General features: G+C 36.3%; 1 protein-coding gene across 5 annotated transcripts in view; it reads right to left on the reverse strand.

The window, feature by feature from the left end:
• Nucleotides 1–11,965: 11,965 nt before the first annotated feature.
• The window catches only part of PTPRK (protein tyrosine phosphatase receptor type K), a 559,501-nt gene continuing 556,505 nt past the window's right edge, over nucleotides 11,966–14,961 (reverse strand). For 4 of the 5 annotated variants that reach the window (XM_054556726.2, XM_054556728.2, XM_024247798.3 and 1 more), the window contains one exon: nucleotides 11,966–13,458. In XM_054556726.2, coding sequence (XP_054412701.1) covers nucleotides 13,405–13,458 — 54 coding nt within the window. In that variant the 3' untranslated portion in view covers nucleotides 11,966–13,404. 5 annotated transcript variants of the gene reach the window in all.

Genomic DNA, 14,961 nt, shown 5'->3' on the forward strand with positions numbered 1-14,961 from the left:
TTATGAGATTTATCTTTCTAGTTTTCACAGTAGGCTCTATATTTATAAAATATGTTTGTATGTTGCTATCATTTATGAGTTTGTACTGGAATGGAAGAAGATTTTGTTTATGTTCAATCCGTGATATTGAACTGGATGCATGCCATAGTCTCCTTAGGCCCAGATTTATTTTTTATTTCTCATGGTCCTGAGTCAATTTACTTACTAAAGAGCTCATTGAATTCAGGAATACTGTAAATGAAGTGCCAAAGTACTTAGGGGAATGAGCTATCCAGTGTACTCAAAGGATAATCCTGGAAAGTTCCCAGGAGCTGACGCCTTGGGGTTTCATTTATTTGTCTGCTTTTTTAGAAGCAGAAACACTGTATGATGTAGTGGGGAAAACACAGGAGAAGAAGGAAGCCTGGATTCTAGGCCTGGCTTAAACTATGTCTAATAAACATTTATTGAAATTTGCCATGTGCAATGCAATGCATTAAGCTCTGGATTATGCAGTGTGAGGATGTAGAGAATGGAAGACAGTGATGAATAATATATTCAAAATCCTGGCTCTGGCTTGCAAAGCTCCGGGCACTGTGGACCACTTTCACGGACCTCATGTACCACTGTCGGTGTGCTCCAGCCTTACTAGCCACTCGCTCTTTCTTGTACACATCCAACCTCTTCCTATTTTAGGGCTGTGGATTGAAAGGATCCTTTCCCTTATTCTTTTAGGAGATCCAGGTCACTTGTCGAAACATCACCCTTTTTGAAATCACTGTGCTTAGCACATATTACTATCCAACATTTGTCTTGTTTATTTGAAGTATATATTTTGTTGGTCTTTCCGCTTTCCTTCTCTGGTTTTATTTCCATGGGCATTGTTTTAGACAGCACCAGATTTTGATTTAAACACTATTTCATATTCCCTTTCCTTTGCATACTTCTGTTAGGTTGGTGCAAATGTAATTGAGGTTTTTGCATTGTTAGAATTTGCCATTTGATATTGGAATACATTCTTAAATAAATGTGGTTATGTCATACATCAATTTAATGGGCATTTCTGGCTTTATGTTTTTTTCTTTTTTTGCTAATGACTTGTTACTTGCTGTTTATTTTAGACTATGGAAATGATGTTAGACAAAAAGCAAATCTGAGCAATTTTCGTATTTGAATTCAGTATTGGTCGTAAAGCAGCGGAGACAACTTGCAACTTCCGCAACGCATTTGGTTCAGGCACTGCTAATGAATGTACAGTGCAGTGGGGGTTCAAGAAGTTTTGCCAAGGAGAAGAAAGCCTTGAAGATGAGGAGTGTAGTAGCTGGCCATTGGAAGTTGACATCCACCAATTGAGAGCAATCATTGAAGCAGATCCTTTTACAACTACATGGGAAGTTGCCAAAGAACTCAGTGTTGGCCATTCTACGGTCATTCGGCATTTGAAGCAAATTGAAAAGGTGAAAAAGCTCAATAAGTGGGTGCCTCATGAGCTGAGTGAAAATTAAAAAAATCATCGTTTTGAAGTATCATCTTCTCTTATTCTATGCCACAACAATGAACCATTTCTTGATCGGATTGTGACATGCGATAAAAAGTGGATTGTATATGACAACCGGAGAAGACCAGCTCAGTTATTGGACCAAAAAGAAACTCCAAAGCTTCTTGCACCAAAAAAAGAACATGGGCACTGTTTGGTGGCCTGCTGCCAGTCTGATCCACTACAGCTTTCGGAATCCCAGCAAAACCATTACATCTAAGAAGTATGCTCAGTAAATCAATTAGATGCACCGAAAACTGCAATGCCTGCAGCCGACATTGGTCAACAGAAAAGACCAAATTCTCATGATAATGCCCAACCGCACATCACAAAACCAGTGCTTCAAAAGTTGAATGAATTGGGCTATGAAGTTTTGCCTCATCAGTCATATTCACCTGACCTCTTGCCAACCGACTACCTGTTCTTCAAACATCTCAACAACTTTATGCAGGGAAAACACTTCCAAAACCAGCAGGATGCAGAAAATGCTTTCCACTACAGATTTTTATACTACCAGAATAAACAAACTTATTTATCATTGGCAAAAATGTGTTGATTATAATGGTTCTGATTTTGATTAATAAAGATGTATTTGAGCCTAGTTATAATGATTTAAAATTCATGGTCCAAAACCACAATTACTTTTGCACTAACCTAATACCCCAATAGTAAGAAAAGGACTATACTGCAAAAGGGTACTTTCTCCGTTTGAAAAAGAGATTATGGACTCAGGGGTTAAAGGTTACATAATATTTTTTTTCTCTAGATTCAATACATGGGATTTATTTATTTGGATCATCTACCACTGGAAGGTGGTTCAAAAATTTTATAATTTTATATTGGATATCATTGGATGATCTGGTGGGTCATACATGTAGTGGGGCATATCTTTGGAAATATGTTAGAAGCGTGTATCCGAACATACACACATATGTGCATGTGTACCCCTGGCTTCCTAGAAATGGTGGCTTCCTGGATCCAGATGGGTCCCTCACACGGCTGTGCCTGTGCTTCCTGGCCCTGGTGGACTAGACCAGTGATACAGGCAGCTGAAACAAGGAATGAAAGTAGGAGAGGTTCTTCTCAATATTACAGCCAATGAAGCAATCACAGTTTTCTGCTTTCCTTCTCTGACATTTTGGCTATATTGATCTTGGAATTTTATTTCTCAGAGGACCCAGTAATGGTTTAATTGAGCTGGAAGTTGACTCTGCTGTCTGGGCTTCAAGGCTCCTTTTGAGTTACACAATAGACATGGGAGTGGACAGGGGTGTCAGGTTTTTGTACTGATTGGGTGATTGATACTAATTGTCAAGTACACGGTTGCTGGGGCCAGGATAACTGTTTAGAATTCAAGGGCTTTTCTGGAGCACCTCTGTTGTGGCTTGAATGGTGCTCCCCACCCCCAATCCCGAAAAGATATGGCTTTCTAGACCTCTGAATGTAATATTATTTGGAAAAAGGGTTTTTTTTTTTTCACTTTTAATTAAAGTAAGGTTCTTGAAATGAGATCATCCTGAATTATCAGGGTGAGCCCTAAATCTGATGACAGGTGTCCTTGAAGAAGACATGGATCAGAAGAGGAGAAATGCAGAGGAGTAGTCCATGAGAAGGTGGAGGCATAGATTAGGGTGATACGTCTACAAGTCAAGAATGTTAAAGATCCAAGGAATGCCAAAGGTCACCGGCAGCCAAAGAGTCTTGGAGAGAAGCATGGGACAGATTTTCCCTAGGAGCTTCAAAAAGGAATCAACTATGCCAATACCGTGATGTCTGATTTCTGGCCTCCAGAACTGTGAGAGGATAAAGTTTCATTGTTTGAAGCCACCTAGTTTGTGGTAACTTGTTATAGTAGCCACAGGAAACTGAAGAAACCTCTCTGTATTTTCATGTCCAGTATTAATGGTTAACGGGAAATAAAAGCAGCCCAATAAAAGCGGTTCTAGATGCTTCAGCTATTAAGATTTGGGTTACCTCACTCTCAGCTCACTCTCAGGTGCTAGTTGAGGGCAATGGGGCAATGGGCCTGTATCCCATAAAAGGGAAACCATAAATACTAACCATGGTCTCATGGCCCGTTACAGAAATGAGGATTATAGGAGCCATGTGTATTTTCTTCATTGTTTGTAGTGTTTGTAGTTTCTTCATTGTTTGTAGTGTATATTTTATATACATTAATTATATTAAGTATATTATATATACTTTCACTTCCTCTTGTATTAGTTTTCCATGCAACGTAATGAATTACCACAAACTCAGAGACTTAAAAAACAATATACATATATGATCTCATACTTTCTGTGGATAGGAAGTCTAGGCATGCCTTAGCTGGGTCCTCTGCAAAGCTGCAATCTATGTGCTTTCCTGTCCAGATCTTGGAAGTCCAAAAGTGTTTCCTCCTCTTCTATTTTCTTGGAAAAGATTGTGTAGAATCAGTGCTAATTCTTTACATGTTTATTAGAAATTTCCAATGAAACAATCTAAGCTCAGATATTTCTTTTTTGAGATTTTTAAATTATAAATTCAATTTCTTTAATGGTACTGCTTTTATTGGGTTGCTTTTATTTTCCATATTTTCCAGAATATCATTTTTTTCTTAGTTGAGTTTTAACAGTTAGTAGTGTTTCAGAAATTTGCTCTTTTTTTGTAAATTGTCCAATTTTTTAATATAAAGGTTTTTTTTGCAATATTCTCTTTTTTTAAATTTCGACTTCTATTTTAGATACAGTAGGTGTATGTGCAGGTTTGTTAAATGGGAATATTGTGTGGTGCTGAAGTTTGGAGTACAGATCCTGTCACCCTAAAAGCGAGCATAGTACCTGATAGTTTTGTAACACCTCGCCCCGCATTCTCTAGTACTCCACAGTGTCTACTGTTCCTGTATTTATGTCCATGTGTACTCTATGTTTAGCTCCCATTTGTGAGTGAGAATATGTGCTATTTGGTCTTCTGTTCCTGCCTTAATTTGCTTAGAATTATGGCCTTCAGCTCCATTCATTTTGCTGCAAAGGACATAATTTCATCCTTTTTTTGTGGCTGCATGGTATTCCATCATGTGTATGTACCACATTATCTTTATCCAAGCTATCACTGATGGGCCTCTGGGTTGATTCCATGTATTTGCTATTGTGAATAGCATAAGGATGAACATACAAGTGCATATGTCTTTTTGGCAGAATGATTTATGTTCTTTTGGCCATAATGGGATTGCTGTAATGGGATTGCTGTCTCAACTATCTTTTTAATGTGTGCAGTATCTATAATGATGTTCTGTTTCAATCTTGGTATTTATTTTTTCTTTTAATTTTTGTCTGTCCTGTGAGATTTATCGATTTTATTAATATTTTTGGAATTTTTTTATTGATATTCTCTAATGTTTTATTATTTTCATTGCCATTGATTTCTGCTCTTATCTTTATTATTTCCTTCCGTTTGCTTTTGTTTTCCTTCTTTTTGTGTTTTCTTGAGATAGGTTCTTGGGTAATTGATTTGAGAGCTTCCATCACTTCAGACATAAGCATTTGATGCTATAAATTTCCTGCTCAGGACTACTTCAGCTCTCTCTCAGAAATTTTGATACTTACAGTTCTTCCAGTTCGCTTCTTAAACAGTTTTCTTTGAAACTTTTTCCTTGACTCATGAAATACTTGGTAGAGTATAGCTTAATTACCATGTGTTTAGAGACTTTCCTACTGTCTTTCTGTTATTTAATTCTAGTTTGATATCTTTATGGCCAAAGACCATACTGTACAGAATTATTTTAAATATGTTTTGTGGAGGTTTGTGTTATGGTCCATGATATAATTTATCTTGGTAAATAAATGTTCCATAGGAACTTGAATAAAGTATATTCTACTGTTGAGTATTCTATATTTCATCAATTAGATCTGGTGATTGATTGTATTGTAGATTTCTATATCTTTGTTGATTTTCTGTCTAGTAATTCTACCAGTTGCAGAAAGGGGGCATTGGAAGTTTCCAACCATAATTGTAGATTTCTCTATTTCATCTCTATCACTTTTTGATTCACGCATTTGGGGACTCTGTATTTTGGTATGTATCGTTAGCACTATTATGTCCTCCTTGTGGATTGATCCTTTTATCATTAGTTAATCACCCTCTATGTCTGCAGTAATTTTATTTTTGCATGAGTCTACTTTAGCAGATATTACTATAGCTACTCATGATTTTTTAAATTCAATGTTTGCATGGTATACACCATTTTCCTTCCCTTTACTCTCAACCTACCCATTTCATTGAATATGAACTGATATTCTTATACATATTATATAGGTGGGTCATGTTCTTTGTAGTTGGCTTTTACACAATCTGTCAAATTATATGTTTTACTGGCTTTTTAAAAAAACTTTTAAAGTAATTATTGATAGGTTAGCAATTGTCATTTATTTGTTTTCTGTTTATTTTCTCCGGTTCTTATTCATCTGTTTCTCTTTCCTTACCCTCCTGTGGGTTATGTGAACATGTTTTAGGATTCCATCCTGATTCACTTATAGTGCATTTGAGCATATTTTTTCATATACTTTTCTTAGTGGTTTCTTTAATGATTATACTGCAACATGTGATGTATTACAATCTAGTGGTATCAGTATTTTACCATGTCGAGTGAAGTATAAAAATCTCACTTCTCCTTAGATGTCTTTTCTTTCCCACTTTTAACTATCATTTTATTGAGTTTCAGATGGTGTTGGAATTTTTTTGTTTCAATCATCAAAAATGACATATGAGACAAATACATGTAAATAATGTTTTTGTAGGTACCCATAATTCTACTATCCATTGTTCTTTCTCCTTTCCTGATATTGAAAATTCCTTCTTCTATCACTTACTTCCTGTTTGAAGACCTTCTTCAGCAAATCTTCAAGGGAAGGTCTCCTGGCAACAAGGTAACATAAGCCAACAGCCTGCAAAGCTTCAACTATTTACGGGATGGCCCTCTTCAGATAGACATATGACTTCACTAGGTTTTAATTTCTTAACCTTAACAACAAGGACAGGGGATTAGATAATTTCTAATGTCCCTCTAACATTCTATAATTTCATGAGTAAAATATCAATCCTCTAATTTCTTACGAGAAAATGAGATTCTTTTTCCTCAATGATCACATTTGATCACAGGCAATAAAAAACTTGACATTGAAAAATAAGTAATTAATGAATACATACTTTGTCATTCCAAGAATATAACATGAAGGTGAAGAGAAATCAATTTCGGTCTGCTGACTGTGCTTCAGGTAATTAGATTTATAGAACTAGAGTTCAGGTTCCCATCGTGAGCTGGCAACAGCCCACACTGCTTTACACCTGCCATGGAAGTCAGCAGGCATCATCACAATCTGGAAATGCGATGCTTCCACAGATGCTATTCTGCACTTGTGACTAAAATGGTTCTGGCCATCCCACGGCTCACAGAATAACTGCTCCCCTTTTGAGTTTTCAGTATTATTATTTCTAGAAGAATTATCTCCTACTCATCATTTTTGGGAGTGCTTACTAGGTAAAATGTGTGAATTATTTTCTGAAACACGCTTTTCTGAAGTTAGTCCAGGTACAAATGAGCAGAAAGAGAAGCTGATCTTGTTTTTGTTGTTGTTTTGTTTTTTATCTTAGGAGTCAAGATTCATCTACAAGATTCATCACATACAAAATATGTGAGGAAACAAGGCAAATAGGAAAAAAGAATATGTACGGAAAACAGTTATGATAGCTATTTTTAAGGCAGCTAAAACTCATATTTCTTTTAAATGATTTAAAAAGGTTAAAACAGTAAAACCAGTTATTCCATAATGGAGGTCACAGACTGGGTGCCTGACGCTCTTATACAACCACAGCAAGTGTAGCCTTCAGACAGGGTTTGTTTGTTCTGCACAGAATTGGGCCAGAGGTTTGTTTTTGTCTTTATTTCTAAACTTAATTGGTTACCAACATTCAAAAAATTTCTAAATTAACCTAAACATTTTGATTTCTACATTCTCTTGGGAAATGGGCCATGCTTGGGTCCATATTCCTGTGCAGCAAAGGCTGCTGGAAGGTAGTGCTGCTGCAAGTGTTGAATGTGCTTTCGAGTCCCAGTGGGGGCAGCCCTCCCCACATTGCTCCCTTTTGTCCGCATGTCAAACAGCAGGTACCATTTATTATCACTCACATTTTTTTGTGTTTCTTACAGTACAGCTGAATATGGCAGAATATCTAGTATCCATTTTTGAATCAACAGTGGGAAAATGCAAGATTAATCAATACGAACATGTGTTTTAATAAAACTAGGAGGCAGAATTTTTTTGTAGAGATGAAAAATATTCCTATTAGGAAACACACAAGCTAAGGACGTTCATTGTAATAATATGACCTGAGTGACCATTCTTAAATATACATGGCTCACTTCCCACATTCATGGTCCCTTGCTGGTCTTGCAGGCATGAATTTCCGGCTCCTTTCTCAACAAATAGTAGGTGGATGCCATGACATCATATTTTTTTCTACTTTCTCAGTTAGATTTTGTCTCCCCAACCACACAGCATCATCTAAACGCGTGGACTTTGCCTATCTGTACATTCTAATTTCTATTTAAGAAAAGAGGCCAGGCATGGTGGCTCATGCCTGTAATCTCAGCACTTTGGGAGGCCGAGGCGGGTAGATCACAAGGTCAGGAGTTTGAGACCAGCCTGGCCAACAAGGTGAAACCCCGTCTCTACTAAAAATACAAAAATTAGCCAGGTGTGGTGGCGTGCACCTGTAATCCCAGCTACTCGGGAGGCTGAGGCAGGAGAATCACTTGAACTCAGGAGGCAGAAGTTGCAGTGAGCTGAGATCATGCCACTGCACTTTAGCCTGGGAGATGGAGTGACTTTGTCTCAAGAAATAAAATAAAATAAATAAAATAAAATAAAATAAAATAAATACAAAAATAAGAAAAGAAGTCATTGCTGACTCAATTTAGACATTCCTGTTCTTCATATTCTATATCTGAATAGACTGCATAGATTATATCTAAGTACCGAGGGTTGGATTCTTATGGCCTAAGTGCTACATATTCCTGACTGAATCAAGACTAATATATCCTAAAAGACTAACCAAATCTGCCCAGAGAACATGAGAAGGAAGGCATTTTATGACAGATAACATCTCATGATGATGGACTTGCCAGTTGTATTAAATGATTGACAATACTTAACATCTAACACAGAAAATTGAGTGCTGATTTATTCCGATGTAGTTGATTAGTTTCAACATAGTCTTAACATTAAAGAGGGAGCTTTCAGATATTCCATAGCGACCTACGTTTGCTTCAATGGTTTAGAAACTCTCCATTGGTGTCTTTCCGGATTTGATAACAACAGGTTCTCTGTGTTGTTCGTTATCTTCCAGGTTAGCACTTCAATTCACTTTGGAGGAAGCTGGAAGTTCAGAAGTGTCATATATATCTACCACATTTCCATTGATTTTTGGCCAATTTATATTCCAAAAGCCACTTATAGCTACTTAAAGTAGATCCCAAGACAGAGCTTTTCCTTTTAGTTTCAGAGAGATATAATAATACTCGAATACTCTGCAGACTGCTTGAATAGACTGGAGTTGTGAACAAATTCAGGTATCTCTTCTACTCCAAACCTCCCTAAGCTGTGAGACTATGAAATAATATGTAAGTAGAAATGATTAAGGGAGGCACAGCCAGCTGCCTTCTATCTTTACTTAGTGTTGAATGAAATGGCACACAGACTCTACACTAAATAGGGGTGTTTACTAAAACACTGAAATAAGTCTAGGAAGGATGTGGAATCTCTGCCTATGGAAACATTTTATAGGGTAAATATTACATATTATACCCAGGGTATGTGACGGATTATTTTGGCTATTTTGTTATTAAAAAGAATGCTTGCCAAAGTGCACAGAAATTAAATATAAATGCTCAATTGTCACTCCCCTTTGAAAGTTAGGCAAATCTCTGGGCATGGTGGCTCACACCTGTAATCCCAGCACTTTGGGAGGCCGAGACGGGTGGATCCCCTATGTCAGGAGTTCAAGACCAGCCTGGCCAACATGGCAAACCCCCATCTCTGCTAAAAATACAAAAATTAGTAGGGCGCGGTGGCAGGTGCCTGTAATCCCAGCTACTTGGGAGGCTGGGGCAGGAGAATCACCTGAACCTGGGAGGTGGCGGTTGCAGTGAGCCAAGATCGCTCCATTGCACTCCAGCCTGGGCGACAAGAGGGAAACTCCATCTCAAAAAAAAAAAAAATGCAAATCTCAAAGGTGGTCTTCCAAAGCTAGTAGACTGCCCACCTCATATTTTCAGTTGAGCTACAACCAGCCCCTGCTCTTCTGCATTTTAGTATTTACTGGTATCTATCAAGTTCAGATGCCAAGAACCTCTTCCTTTACACCATTTTCTGGGAAGAGAGTAGATATGAGAAGGAGCAGCCGTTGGTGTCTGACTTCCAAGTTTATGACATGAATGCCTGGAACTCAAGAGATTCTTGTGGTAAGATGAATACTGAATGAGCACATCAGCACATCAGTGTGGAGACAAACATGTGGCCTCTTCATGTCCAAGCAAAAAATCTCTCTCCCCTTTTGTTTATCTTTCAATGTCAGAGATCATTTGGCTGCAACACAGCAACACCTTTATCTAAAGACTTTGATGGTTAATACTGAGTGTCAACTTGATTGGATTGAAGGATACAAAGTATTAATCCTGGGTGTGTCTATGTGTGTGTTGCCAAAAGAGATTAACATTTGAGTCAGTGGGCTGGGGAAGGCAGATCCACCCTTAATCTGGTGGGGACAATCTAATCAGCTGCCAGCAAATATAAAGCAGGCAGAAAAACGTGAAAAGACAAGACTGGCCTAATCTCCCTGCCTACACCTTTTGCCTGTGCTGGATGCTTCCTGCCCTTGAACATCGGACTCCAAGTTCTTCCATCTTGAGACTCAGACTGGCTCTCCTGCTCCTCAAGCTTGCAGACAGCCTATTGTGGGACCTCGTGATCATGTAAATTAATACTTAATAAACTCCTTTATATATTTATCCTATTAGTTCTGTCTCTCTAGAGAACCCTAATACAGACTCCAAAGCCTAAGTATTAGAAAAGGCTAGGAGACAGCTCTAAGAGAGATAACACTTATTTCCAAGAATGGTTTTAAAACTCAAAAATTCCCAGTTGCTGGTGTGTCTCTGGCCCACACACTTCCAACATCTCCTTAGTGATAGTTATAGAAAGGGGGTCTATAAAATTCAACCACATGACAGCCATTTAAGGAATAACTAAATTAGGAATAGGAAGCCCTAAACTATGAAAAGCATGTAGAGCTCTGCCAGTGGAAGAGGACCCCACCCCCAGCCAGCACCAGGACATCTGCCCAGAGGGACACGGCTGGGGGTGTCGGAGAACATAGTCATGCACAAGACTACTTAGGGAGCCCTTAAGGGTATAAGATACGAGCTTTTGAATATGAGTTTTGAGAGCAACAGGCAACCCCTCTCCCATTGTCTCCTGACAAAGTGGCTTCTGTGGTGCCCAAACAAAGCAAGCATGATATTTCAATTTCCTGTTACAAAGAAAGAGAACTCTTGTTCTTTGAATTTCAGAGGCCGCACAGACCTCTGAGCTTTGTGGACAGTTGTGCTCATGATAATTTTGCTGGTGTGTGGTGCAATCATGAGCAGAAATGAAGTCAGGGTCAAAACAGAATCTTCTATAGGATAACATAATAAACATTACCGGGTAAAAAAAATCTTTGGCGAGTTTGTGGATTTTTTTGTTAAATGCCTCCGTGTTTAAATGAAACTCAGCTTTCCTAGGAAAAGGTTGCTTTATCTGAATTTTTTTAAAAGTCACACATTTTCTAATGAAGTACATAGCAAATGGGAGATTGAAGATGTCCATGATGATAATAATACTTTAAGAGAAAATTGATTAATGAGGAAGAATAGAAATGAAATTCTAAATTTTTTTGTCTATCTTTGTGACATTTGGGAAACAATGTGTTTAGTGGTAAAGACACAGCTGCTAAGTAAGAATGAATCTGTTGACAAATCATGTACCTTCTCATTAGCTTCCATTTCATCATCTGTAAAACAGGGATCATAAGTACCATTTGTCATGTTGGTTATAAGAAAAAAGTAAGATGTGTATTACATAAATGGATAGTGGCATACATAAATGGAAAATGTGTATTACATACATGGATAAATATAGAAACCAACAAACAAAAAATGATGTCAATCTCCTGGCCTTTTCCATCTCCACCTATTGGACATTTTGGCATTCAATTAAGAAAATAAAAATAAAAGAAACTAGAGGTTGTAAATTAGTTTTACTTTGAATAGAGTTTTTGTGGCCTACTTGTATCAACGAGTATAGGAATAAGCTACTCATTTAGTGGTGAATGCATGAACATTAAGAGGAAAAAATAGTGTGCAAACAATAACTGTTATAATTATAAAAACTTTATTTCATTCTTACTTTAATTAAATCTTTATAAGCACCATGTCATGAGCTGGCAATCTAGAAAGAGGACACTGGAATGCTTTAGTCAATTACAAACTGCAAGCTGATGATGTGAAGTTACAGCTACGTGGAGCATGTGAACAAGACCACATTTAGAAAGGTTCACTTAAGAATCCCATGACAATGCGCAAAACAGGAATCTGGCATTGATTTGTTCACACTTTTTATAGTCAGAACCCAAAGCTTGTGCATGTAAACATCAAGAGAAACATTTTATCACCCTGACAGTTTACAGTTTGCTAAAATTTGACCCTGAAAGCATATATGTTGCCATCTTGTTTTCTTGACCAGTGGTGGGCCACAGGCTGAAAAACTCAATTCCTTTAAAATTTAAATGATGCTTAAAGGCTACGTTCAACATTGTGCAAGTTGTCAGCAAGGCCTTTTAATGTGTACATTTCTCATGTATGATCACCAAACCATTATTTACCTAATGAAATTGTGAAAAACTATACATTTTCAGCAAAATGTATTAATTTGGTCCTATATTAAAAGACCCAATTGCCAAGGGATTTTACACAAATTTAATTCACAAGCATGTACACAAGAGAATCACTATAAAGAACATTGCTTCCTGGTTTATGAATAAAAAGTTTATCCTCTACTTACACTAAAACATACAAAAAATAATCTACAAAAATCGTTTACAATTGATTTTAGCTAAAGAAAAAGCTTTCTTCAGAAAAAAAAGATGATTGTGTGGTGGTAGTATTTTAGCCATCAAAAAAGGAATGTAAGTAACCAATAAATATAATGTGCTTTCTCCATATAGACATATTTACACTTGAGTCTTTGGCTTATGTTATTTTCTAAAAAGAACTTTAAATGATCCAGCCATCATTGCACATTAAAAGAAAATAAGCCAGTTATATATATTTATATATTTATATAGAGATCTGCTACACTGGAAACATAAAAAATGAACTTTACTATGAATTTGCACAGCTTTTCTTTTCTTCTTCCTTTTAAGATTCATCAGCTTTCATTTTAGAAAGGGAGAAAAATGCCACGTAGAAAGTATGAACTCATGCAACATGTGGTAGCTGCTCTACTGAAACCATGAGAAAAAAGGTGGCATGTTCACTGTACAAACACCAATACGTTCTCATTTCAATCTGGGTCTTATTAAATATAATTTATGTGGCATGAAATGTTGATGCCTTAATATAGTAATAAAAACTAATTCAGTCCTTTTTATTAAGATACCCAACTTCATAAGAAAAATACTTTTACCTCTCAAATGTAAAAGTCTCCCACCCCCCACGTTAAAATCTTTCTGCACAAGTGTAACAGGTACAACAGCTGCTGGCTCAATAGATGAACAGGTTTCTTCATGGATGCACTTTAAAGAGTCTCACTCAACTAAGATGATTCCAGGTACTCCAAAGCTACATCATAGCAGAAACGGTATTGCTCCTGAAAGACGTCAAAACAAAAAGAGTGAGAAAACTTAAGAAAGAGACTAATGTTGAACAACAGTTACCAAATGAAACTTGACAACCAATTTAGATGACTCAAGGATTACAATTTATTTTTTCTATATACGAGATTAATATCTAGGCATACATATTTTATACTTGAGTCTAATGATCCATTTAAGAAAAAGGAAATTTATCTTAAAAAGACATTTTATCTTTGCCGCATATTTTCTATCAATTTTTTAAATGTTTAGAATTTATCTGTTTATAATAATAATACTTGATCATTACAGAACAATTCTGTACAAATATAAAGAATATACAAATTCTGAACAAATATAAAGAATGAGAAAAAGAGCTATAATTCTATCATCAGAAGAAATTGTTAAAATATCACCTTAGTTTGCCTCAGTTCTTTTTGTGCATGGTTGAAATAATTATCTTAGAATAAATATAACTATGTATATTTCAAAATATAATTTTAAATGTAACTTTTAAAATTTAACATTGTTACAATTCTTTTTCCATGTTATTTAACATCTTTTAATACCACATAAAAATCAAATATATGTATTGTTTGACAATTAAGTTGCTTTTATTTTTTTCTCTATTCTATAATGCTACAGTGATAAACTGCAAACGTTTTTCTCCATATATTTCAGATGATTTCCTTGAGAAAAAAAAGCCAGCCATTTTAAACAGCCATTTATGCAATTTCAAGTTCTTAATTTTTGACACTGTTTTTGTCCATCAGAGTATTTAAGCAAATTTTTCAAGAATGGTTAGTGATCCTTAAATTTTGAGCCTACTTATACCTGAAAATGTATTTCTGCTGCCTTTATATGTTTAAGACGACATATTGCCAATAAAATTTTTGAGTTAAAACTGCCTTTCCTCTAAGCCCATCTATGGACTTGCTCCATAATAAGAATTCAGAAAAATTCAGAGACCATATCATAAACTATTACTTATAATATGCAATTCATTTAAAAATTCCCAACTCAGTTCATTCAAGTGGGTAAAATTCAGGCTGGAGAACAGTCTAAAATGCATATTATTTTGGAAGAGAAGTTCGAGGTGTCTCCAGCAATAAACTAGGGTAATAAAACTTTCCTTAAGAGGTCTTTATCATTCCAACACTATTCACCAAGTAGATATGATTCAAATTCACCTACCACTGTGGCGAGCGCATTCAAGGAACCAAAATGTGCCTAGAAATAGTTATGTCTCTTTAAGCAGTCTCCAGAAATTTTGCCTTCACTCTAAATCTCCTCACCAAACTTGTCAGCTCAACTCCACAGCTCACTAAACTAATCATCCACACTGATTAAACACAAATCAGAGGGCGGGGTGTTCAGGATTCATGGGACATGAATGTAAAGGAAAACAGTAACTTTTTGGAAGGTTCCAGAATGGCAGAGTTTAACCATAGATTTTTTTTTAATTAAAAAAGTTGGGAAATCAGTTAAATTTGAAGGTAAAAGTTGAATTCTGAAGTCAG

The sequence above is a fragment of the Pongo abelii genome, chromosome 5 (assembly GCF_028885655.2).
Source record: "Pongo abelii isolate AG06213 chromosome 5, NHGRI_mPonAbe1-v2.0_pri, whole genome shotgun sequence".
NCBI classification, from domain to species: domain Eukaryota; kingdom Metazoa; phylum Chordata; class Mammalia; order Primates; family Hominidae; genus Pongo; species Pongo abelii.